The following is a 10,632-nucleotide window of genomic DNA, read 5'->3' as shown; positions in this document are numbered from 1 at the left end:
GTGAGGCTTTGCACCCCTGATACATACTGAAGGAACAACATTTGTCTCTTATGTATAATACATCTATATATACACTGTCAAAAATACTTGAGTGTCTTTGAGTGAAGATTTAAGGTGTTAGGACTTATGAATAGCTGCAACTTGAATCTTTACTGAAGCTCAGTATTTGACACAGAGTTCACTCACATGAATTTCACTCACATGTGCTGTACCAGTGTACCTGCACATGTGATGTGACAATAGAAGTGATTTGATTTGAGAGTTCAAACTCACTGCTGCAATAACTAATAATGATTAATATAATAACTATAATATTGGCCATATCATATTTACACTGACTTTAGTCTCATGAACAACATTAACTATTTGTTATTTACTAGCTAATCTTATATGATTGTTCAGTACAGATATGAAGCCCAACAATCATGTTTTACAGTCCTGTGGTCTCAGCCTCAGATACTTATTAAATCACACAAAGCTCTTGTAGAAACAAACAAGCAAATGAACAAAATATGTTCTCCTTCATTTCTGTCAACCACACGTTTCCAGCTATCATGGTTGCTAGGCAACCTGGGCAGCGCGACGGAGGCTAGACCGTCCCATTTCACAAGCCTCACACTTCCGTCTTTGAGTACGCGGCCCTTGAGGACCGTTGAGGCTGCGTACTTTAAGGCTGCAGACCCTGAATATACAGCCCATGTGTCCCTGTTGATGAATCTAACTGCACATTCAAATTAAACTTGTCTCTATCAGTTGAGATGTGAAGATGTGATGGGGTAATAGAAACGTACAGTAGCTGTAGTTGAGAGTTTTTCTTTTGTGCTAAATGTACTTGAATTGAAATCACTATCGACTGCTTTGTTGTCAAGCTGTGTAAGCTAGCCTGTTAGCTTGTAGGTGCTGTGGAGATGACGCAGGCTACACGAGCACCGATTGTATAGATGTAGATAAGAACCTATAGGTGGTTTAGGGCATTCTGCAAATTAATCATCCTTTAGTGAGTTGAGCGCCTTAGGAAACAAATCCACATTGTAATCTTGAGTGTGCCCGTTGGCTCATGTGACAATGTATTCAGTCCTGTGCTATGTTGTTGTTGCAACAGATACATATTCCCAAGTCTGAAATTGTGCAACAGCACAACAGTGAAAAAGACATTCAGATTAATTGATGGGAGTGCATGTATGAAGAACTTTTGTTCCTGAATCCAGTAGGTTCTGGTTGGTCTGTTTAAGTCGGAGTAAAAAAGTCCTCTTACATAAAGTAGAGAAATTATTACAAGAAATTATTCAGTGTTAATTGGAAGTAACAATTAACACTGAATAACACAGAATTTTTTCGAATTAACACTGAATGTGCTGTTTGAAGACGTTGTCGAGTTTAAGCACTCATGCACAGAGGCTCTGTTATCCCTCCAGATTAAACAAGATTATAGTCCAGATTATATTAACAAGCGTACTATGCTCCTCTGCTATGAACAGGCTGTCCTGCAGCTGCGTACACTACAGAGATGCAGAAGAAGCTGATTAATGCCGTCTTAACAGATGTGGGTCAGTAAGCGTCAGAGATTCACGTACACAAAGAGCACACCATGGTGCTGTAAACCAATCTCCCACCTTAAAGACTCCAGCTATGATGAAGATGTGGTCTCGCGTCAGAGGAAGCTGAGATTCTCCAGCATCCAGAGCATCCCGCAGCTCCCTGACAGCTCGGGCGCCTGCCGGCCGACGGAAAATCCCACGCGTCCACGAACCCTCGTGGTACAGAAACGTCAACATGTCCTGTGAGAGAGAAGAGATAAAAATTAGAGAGGGTATCCTTGTTTTTTTTTAAAGGTACAGTGTGTAAAATCTCACCACTAGATGTCAGTAAATTGCAGATTGCGGTCAGCTGTTATTTCTCCCTTCCGAATTCAAGTGCATAATCCAGCCAGCCTGGTTGTTGTGGGACAAACAAGTCAGGCCATGGTTCTGTACTGAGTGTAGGGTATAAGTCCATTGTTTGCCCCAGCTAGCAATATGCTGGTGTTCATTTCTATTCACTCTGAAGGAACGTGCAGAATTTCATAAAAGGAGTTCAATACGAGTTGATGAGCTAGTGAAGCTCATTTCTTTGACACAAAGCAAATAAACTCACAGGATGTGAGAATCAAACTGTTTATCTGAGCAAAACCATAATTTTTTAGGACACTTTTTAAAAAAGTTTTTAAATTTGAGGTTATTGAGTTATTGAGCTGTATACCTACTTTGCCAAGATGAGGAAAAAGGCCAAAACTCAAAGCCAGTGAAAATATGCAGCCAATGCTTAAAAACAAGCTCTTTTATTGCACAAACCAAGTCCAAAGAATTGTCTTTAGACCTCCGAGATCTGGGGAAGTTCCCAATGAGCACAGAGGCCTCCATGATCCATAAATGGAAGAAGTTTAGAACCAGGAAGACTCTTCTTAAATCTGGCCACTCTGAGAGATAAGGGTAGAAAAGCCTTAGTCAGACAGGTGACCAAGAACTGGATGGTAACTATGACAAAGCTCCAGCTCTGTGGAGAGAGGAGACCCGTCCAGGAGAACAACCACCTTTGCATCCATCAGTGTAGATTAGCGAGATGGAAGCACGTGATAGCTGGCCTGGAGTTTGCCAAAAGGCACCTGAGAGACTCTCAAACTATGAGAAACAAAGTTTTCTGGTCTGATGAACTCTTTAACCTGAATGCCAAGTGTCATGTCTGGAAGAAACCAGGCACTGCCCATCACCAGGCCAATACCATCCCTAAAGTGAAGCACGGTGGTTTCAGTAACATGCTGTGGGAATATGTTTATAGCAGCAGGGTCGAGGGAAAGATGAATGCAGCAATGCACAGAGACATTCTTGATGATAACCTGCTTCAGAAAACCAGAGCACTCTGGACCTTAGACTGGGGAAAAGCTTCATCTTGCAACAGGACAACAACCTAAGCACACAGCCATAACAAAGGAGTGGCTTTGGGACCACTCTGTGAATGTCCTTGAGCGCCCAGAGCTCAGACTTGAATCCAACTGAACAACTCTGGAGAGCTCTGAAAATAGCTGTGTACTGACACTACCCATCCAACCTGATGGAGCTTGAGAGGTTCTGCAAAGAAAAATGGGAAAACTGCCCAAAAATAAGTGTCAAAGATTGTATCAACAGGTTAAAATTTCAGGTTAATATTTACATTCATGCTGATCTGTAAGATGTCAATAAAAACGTCCATGAACCAAATGAAATGTGTGCTTTCTGTCACTCAGTGCACACGCTCACCATGACTGGCTTTGGCAGAGTGTCCCCTGCACAAACGGAGCTGAGTGGCTGGCCGAACAAACAGCCTCGTGCAGTGCTGAGGGACAGCTCATTCAGGTTCGAGGAGGAGCCTCGCCAGAAGGCCCAGGCGATGAGCGAGCGCCTCCTTTTGAATGGCTTCCCAGAGAAATCTGAAGAGATGACAGCAGCCCAGAAAGCATGAAATTCTAATGCTCTAATTTTTATTTTGAATTTCTTTGACATAGAATGGATGATTTTACCTGTGTGCTGTTGTGGCGGCTCAACAGGTCGAGGCTTGAGGATGAACTGAAACTGCTTGTACACCTGCAGCTGCTCTGCCTTCAGTCTGTCTGCAGGTGGAGCAGCAGCATCCCGGCCTCCTCCCTGAGAGTATCTCACATGACTCATGTGGATGCTGAAGGGAAACTCATGACCTAAGAGAGAGAGAAGAAGAGACAATAGTGCTCCCTGAAGGCTCAGTGTTGTTGCTATAAAACAAGATCACATTATGAGTGAGCACACACTCTCTCTGGAGCTACATCACACTCGTCTCCAGGGATGAAAGGTACTAGTGTGCCTAAAAAAACCCATCTCACCCCTGTGTCAAGCACATGAAGATCAAAAGGAAGAGAATCACACAGCTGGTTCAGGAAACAAACTAAATACAGAAAAACAACTGACAGTCTGTTCAACTAGTGTGCCCCAAGCTCACCTACCAATTAGAGGATAAGGGGCGTTGTCCCTTTTGGAGAGGACCCACAGCTGGAAGTCTTTGATATTTCCCTAAAAATAGAAAAGAAAAAGAAAGATGAAGAGTCAAGGAGTCAGGAAAACAAAATACACAAAGGAGTCCTGAGAGAAAACCACAGCAGGCAGAGCAGAGATGCGTATTCTTTTTGACTTTTCACATGCTGTTTGTGTTCACACAACCGTGGGGTAAGTAAGAAAACACAGTACTGAGCTTCACTGGCTTTTTGCAAGGTCGGGCACTGTTTCTTTCATCAGATGGCCAAAGTGAGTATTATAAAATAGGTAAAGAGCCAAACACTGGACATTTGAATTGAAACATGACAACTTAATAATAATCAGAGGTGCGGTGCTGTGTATTAAGGTAAAAGAACACCGCTCATACTCAACTACAAACAAGCACATGGCTAAGCGTTGGATTGACTTTATGAATAAAGTGTTTTTGGATTATTACTTACGATGATGCCAAACTGCTGCAGGGCCAGGCGGATCACCTCATTGGTTGAATCTGAGTTGCTGACTGGGATCGTTTTGGCCTAATTACAGGAAAAGCAGCACAGAAACACAGGAGATACCGATGAGGAGGATGGAGCATCGCACTGCACTGCGAGTTGTAACAACACCCTACAGTTGTACTAGTATACACAAATAAATCAGCTGTAGGCCCTACAGTTTAAAACTTACAAGAGCAAATGTATTGATTCCTTTCCCGTACACCCTCACAGGTAGGGTTTTTGGTTCTTCTATCTCTTTTTCTTCTTTTATACGACTGGAAAGGAAATAGTGCCTGTAAGAATAACTCTTTCTCTAACACACACAGTAAATACGATACTTTGTTGACACATGAAGGAAGTGTACCTCTTAAGGAGGGCGAGCCATTTCTCCTTCTGTTCTGCTGAGCTGAAGGGAAGCACAAACATCAAAAGAGCATCATGTATCACTGCAGACTGTGTGTGTGCGTTCATGTGCGTCAGTGAGTGGGTCATAATACTAACTGTTTTGCTTTTTTTAAGTACAGCAACTTGCAGCATTCTGCAGAATTTCAGGTTGCAGGTCACAAAGTCAAGCTTAGCTAGAATCTCAGCCTACCAGATCAGCTGATCTCAGTCCCAGCCCTTTCGCACATCCACTTCACGCAGGTAGGGTGTGATATTTAGTTGCTTTGGTCTGCACACAGTTGCCGCAGATCTGCAAACCACTTTGCAACCCACTGATCTATGTGTCTGTTCTGTGGGTCTTGCTGGTGCTCATGCCACACGCAAAATATGCAAACTACTGCAGACGGTGTTACTGCTTAATCCATGACTATAAAACTTTTACAGCCACAGTACACCCGCTGCTTCACAGTCTGTTGCTAACGTTCTCAGCAACCACTTCTAAGCCTGCTGTTAAGGCTCAGGTAGCTGCTGCAGTATTCACCTGAACGATAGGTGTCACCACACAGACAATACCAACACATAACCGCCGATATAGGAAAAGAGGAAATCCAAACTGAAAGCCAAGACATTGCAGAGTGCAGAAATAAGACCTAAACTGCGGCATGTCCCAGCAGTTGTGACGTCAAATTTGTCGCACAGCTCCAGGTGACAAGGGGTCAGTGGTGAGCATAAAAAACAGCCTTAGTCTTCCTTCAGAGTAGGATTCCTGCAATGACTTCAGGCAATGTGGTGTTACTTCTCTTGACAACATCAAGTTGATGTCTCCCAATTTTCTTTTTCTTTAGTGAAGATTTGATGCAAAACATAAAGGCGTTACCCTTTTTCTCTTTGCTAATGGGTTCTTCCAAGATTTCCTGGAGCAAAGCAACACTCCAAAACATACTCATTTAAACCCCACACCCCAAATTCTACAGATTCAAATAAGTCCAAGACATTTTGACTAACCCTGCTAACAAACAGAAGAACAAAGAAAAAGTGTCACATATCTAACAGAAAATTTACTTGCCCTTTGTTTCTGTCCTAACCAAGCTGACATGATTCAGGGTGCATCAAATCCTGCTTTGTAGCTCAATCAGCGCCTCTTGGCCTATATTCTTACTCTGTTGCTCAAACTTCATCAGCTCCCTGGACATATAGATAACATCACCTGGCAACTGTGGCAAAGATCAGCATGTCTCTCTCTTCCAAGACACGTGGAAGCTCGAAACAAACAGAATGCTAAAGGCAAAAAAGTCTCTTCTTCCACTATTCAAATGTTTAAATTGACACTTATATATATATATATATATCGTGAACTGAGGTTCACGATGAAATACTTTTACTCCTCATCATAAAAGCAGGAATCAGAACTTCCTTTTGAAAATAATGGATAAGAACAAGGCCTGATGTGTTAATGGTTGCACGGTAGGATGTCACTGAGCTCTTTTGGCTCATCCTGTCTGGTTTTTGTTCCTTTGGCATTTAAGGTCAAGTTTACAGCATCAGCAGCATATTTTCTGTGGAAACATAAACACCTTCACAGCTGCTGACGTGAGGCAGCGTCAGCGCGAACAAAGTTTGTACAAATGTCGTTTCTGGGTCAACCACATCACAATGAGCCCATGTTAAGGACTTCTAAACACCTTGGTATAAAAGAAAATGTGTTAAAATAAGTACAATTCACCACCGTGTATGTGTGTGTGTGAATATTTGTGTCCGTATGAGTGCAGCATGTGTGTAGTACTGCTGTGCATCTTTGTGTGTGATACCTAAAGGTAGCGACACAGTTGCAGGTGGGCCACCCCATTACAAAGCTCCTCTCTGGGTTTGTGCTACCCTCACACACCTCGTCCATGCAGCCTGCCGTCCACATCTCACACACACGCACCTGGGCTTTCTGCTTGAAGTGATTGGCTGACCTAGGAACAGAACACACACACACCTTACACTTAAACCTTGCACCCAGGCATTAACCTAATTACCGTGTGAAGGACAGGAAGAACAGCCAAAATGTTCCTAATCTGCTTCACAGAAAGAGAAGAATACACACACACATGTCGGGTATTCATATCTTGTGGGACATCTAATTAACATAATGCTTTCCCTAGCCCCTTAGCCTAAGCCTAACACTTTGAGTCTCAAAAATGCCTTCAAACTTGTGGGGACCAGGATTTTGGGCTGTTGATCCACAAGTATAGTGAACTTCTAATTTCTGGTCCCCACAAAGATATGAATACATGCTCACACACAAACACGCACGCAAGCACACACACTTGTGCTTACTTAGCTTTGGCAACCACCAGAATGTCAGTAAAGAGGAAGAGGTGTCTGTCCTGAGTCTGCATCCCCGTCTTTAACTGAGCATGTCCTTGGAGAAGAAACGACCTATCAGAACTAGTCAGGAAGGACTGGATCAGCGGACACGTCTCTGGACACATGGGAACCAGGAAGCTTTCTCTGGAACATGAATAAATGGAACAGATTAACCTCAATACACTGCGACAACTTATGATACATCTCTTTCACTTAATCAGTGGGGTTCTCTATGAGTTTGGTGGTTTTTCCAGCAGCCCTTCACATTAAAAGCTGTGGCTCTGTTTAAACTAGAAGAACAGCAGCTTCTTCCTGCTCTGCTGCTATTCCAGCCAATAATATCAAATATTATGTGTTAATTGTCTGCTGTGGTTCAAAAGCGTGCAGTTTGGGTAATTGCAGCAAGGTCGAAGACCATCAGCAGTACATCAAAGATGACAAGCAAGTGATGTCCTTCAAGGAGAAGCTGCTCAGTTACGTGGCAGGCCCTCCCCAAATCACTTTACTCTGAAAGTTTTACTTGGGGAAGACACTAAACCTCAAGCTGCCTTGAATGCATCACAGTGTGAGGGTGCGTGAAGGTTCTATAGGCAAAACAGAAGTGCTTAGCTGAAGTAGAAAAGCATTGTATAAGTATCAATCCATTTATCAAGGGTGGAATTTCAAAGAAAAGTAAAGAACACCAGTTACAACAGTGAAATTCTCTCCACTCATTTCTTCTCACATTTAGTAATAAATATGACTAAAGATCTTTACAAACAGAGCATATTTAAGCACTTTCACAAAATGCTAACAAACTTATGTAGCACTGTACTGTAATACTTTTGAACGATAACATTCAGAATTCATATGTAGGTTTATAACATTTTTGAAAGTTGAAATGATCTCAGCATATCAGTGAGTTATACTATCAGAAAAACACAGCATTAATTTACATGATGATCTAAGTCACCTGTTAATCTTTCGAGGCACTCTCACAATAGTGTCACACTGTAGGACGCTACATCCTTCTTTTATATACAGTCTATCACTGCGACCCCATACAGAATCCAAAAGTAATTAATGTTTGCTTTTTTTCCCTTTTGAAATTAAATGTTAATTTTTAAGATAAACTGTATGTCATCTGATGGGAAAGGGGAGTAGGAACCATGAATTGTACTTGTTATTAACCTCTGGCTCTCTTCCACAGTGGTTCTCTTATCCTGTCCTCATTATCTCACCCCAAAGGGTTGCAGCAGATGGCCGCACCTCCCTGAGCCTGGCTCTGCTAGAGGTTTCTTCCTGTTAAAAAGGAGTTTTTCCTTCCCACTGTTGCTGGAGTCGCTAGTGGAGGTCATATGACTGTTGGGTTTGGCCTTGAGGCGACTGCTGTTGTAATTTGGCGCTGTATAAATAAAATTGAATTGAATATAAATATTGTACCTGAGACAAAAGAGCAAACAGCCTTCACCTGAATGCTTCATGCCTCAGGAATGTTCTACTACAATAATTACTTTGATATGACCTGTGCTACCACTTCTTATTTAATAGAGTAACTTGTTTTTGAAGCAGCGTGACTCACTTAGCAGCAGCTAACTCATTGGTCGAAACTTTTCTGTCTTGCAAGAAGATATTTGGAGGTTTACAACATTAGTTTATCTCAAAGCATCTTTGGACGTCCCTGTAGGTAATAAAAAAGAGTCAGCCTCTGCCTCTTAGGCCGAGAGGTTAGTGTCTCTGTTATTAGATTATTCACTTCAGATCTCTGTCTCTTTCTGGCATCCTTAATCACCCAACACAAGATAGCCTGCAAGTACATCAAAGCACTCTCCCTTATGTAAAGTTCACGGGAGTCACTGGTGAGTAGGGTGCGAGTGAAGTACTCTGGAAGCCAGAGAAGAACTTTTAAAAGTTTTATTGATGAAATTTTTGTTTTTCCCTCACTGGTCTAGCCCTTTTTCTTCTGCTATTTTTACAATATAAATTCCAATTCGTATTAACTACTAATTAATTCTCAGGCATCTCACTTATACTGTTAATTGTTTCACATTTTATATGAAGCATTACTCAGTTCATATTAACTAAAAAAAAGAAATAGGATGGAGACAAAAGTACGTAGGTAATATAAGTTAGGAACATGAACCCTAATTAGTGAAAATGGGATTCCTGTTAACCACCACACTTGTAACACACTTGAAAAGTATTTAATATTCCTAAAATGTATTTGAGTAAAAACAGAATTACATGATGAGACAAGTCATAAACAGTCATGTACTTAAGATGCTGCTGTATAAAGGAAGTGGATACCAGATTTAAAGAGCCCATTAAACTGCTTTACAACTGTGTGGCTCACTGCACATGGCATCCTTAATCATCAATGCACTGCACACACTGAATACAATTATGTGCAAATCATTTAATCTACACTTGAAGTTCTGAACCCCACTGTAACTGGGTTTGTTGTTACACCACAAATGCACGTTTAAGCTCAAGAAGACAAGAAGGATTTTATTTTCTCTAACTTTCCTACCGCAAATTGTTATTCAAACAATTTGGAAAAAAGGCCGAGTGGTGCTGCTATCTCTCTTCATACACCTGTGCCAGCATCTCAGAAGTCCACTAATTAATCCTATTGTTCCAATGGGAACAAGAGTCTACGTAGTAAAGGCACCCCGCCAAAAATCAGTCCTGTACCTTAAGTCCTGATAAACCTTAAATTCTTGAGTTTTTGTAAGGACCAAACAAGCAAAAAATAATGTGTTACTTAGTGGGTTTCAGGACTGCTTTGAGCCTATTTGGTTACCTTTGGACAGGACCAGGCAAGCGCTTTACCCTTTTACCAGTCTTTATTTCATGCCAAGCAACCCTATGAGTAACTTAGAAATGGTGTCATCACCAGCAGAGCAGCTCCACACCTACTGTGTACATGATTTACACGTTCAGCACTATCTGCAGCACATTTAGCATAGTAGTATCACAGCTACTCTGACAGAGTGCAGTCAGGTGGTGTCTTCATTGTAACTTGCTGACTAGTTTTATAAAATTCTTTGTTGAAAATCAAATAAATAACCCCGTCATCTTCTCTTTTTATCTTTATTTATTATCACACAACATACAATATGAGCTCATACGTTGATATCTGAATCGACCCACCTACTCTGTAGCTGGTGAATCTAAATTGGATATTGATGTGAGATGGATAAAGTGTATAAAAAACTGTATGAATAAATGTTTAAATGTGGTTTGTCTAAAGGTGCTTTGAGTGGTCACTGGAAATGTGCTATACAGTGGGGCAAAAAAGTATTCAGTCAGCCACCGATTGTGCAAGTTCCCCCACCTAAAATGATGACAGAGGTCAGTAATTTGCACCAGAGGTACACTTCAACTGTGAGAGACAGAATGTG

The 10,632-nt window shown here is 41.6% G+C and overlaps 1 protein-coding gene across 2 annotated transcripts in view; it reads right to left on the bottom strand.

Moving 5' to 3' along the window:
* Positions 1 to 10,632, bottom strand: part of LOC102200680 (rho GTPase-activating protein 20-like) — a 31,665-nt gene that overhangs the window by 9,922 nt on the left and 11,111 nt on the right. For both annotated transcript variants that reach the window (XM_005739874.1, XM_005739875.1), the window contains exons 3-11: positions 7,220 to 7,393; positions 6,706 to 6,855; positions 4,878 to 4,919; positions 4,704 to 4,788; positions 4,478 to 4,555; positions 3,989 to 4,055; positions 3,533 to 3,706; positions 3,273 to 3,442; positions 1,614 to 1,778 (exon numbers count right to left, since the gene is read on the bottom strand). In XM_005739874.1, coding sequence (XP_005739931.1) covers positions 1,614 to 1,778; positions 3,273 to 3,442; positions 3,533 to 3,706; positions 3,989 to 4,055; positions 4,478 to 4,555; positions 4,704 to 4,788; positions 4,878 to 4,919; positions 6,706 to 6,855; positions 7,220 to 7,393 — 1,105 coding nt within the window. The remainder of the gene's footprint in view (positions 1 to 1,613; positions 1,779 to 3,272; positions 3,443 to 3,532; positions 3,707 to 3,988; positions 4,056 to 4,477; positions 4,556 to 4,703; positions 4,789 to 4,877; positions 4,920 to 6,705; positions 6,856 to 7,219; positions 7,394 to 10,632) is intronic.

This window comes from Pundamilia nyererei, unplaced genomic scaffold, assembly GCF_000239375.1.
Source record: "Pundamilia nyererei isolate P.nyererei 1_Seehausen unplaced genomic scaffold, PunNye1.0 scaffold00094, whole genome shotgun sequence".
NCBI classification, from domain to species: domain Eukaryota; kingdom Metazoa; phylum Chordata; class Actinopteri; order Cichliformes; family Cichlidae; genus Pundamilia; species Pundamilia nyererei.
This window is presented reverse-complemented; position numbering and strand designations above follow the sequence as displayed.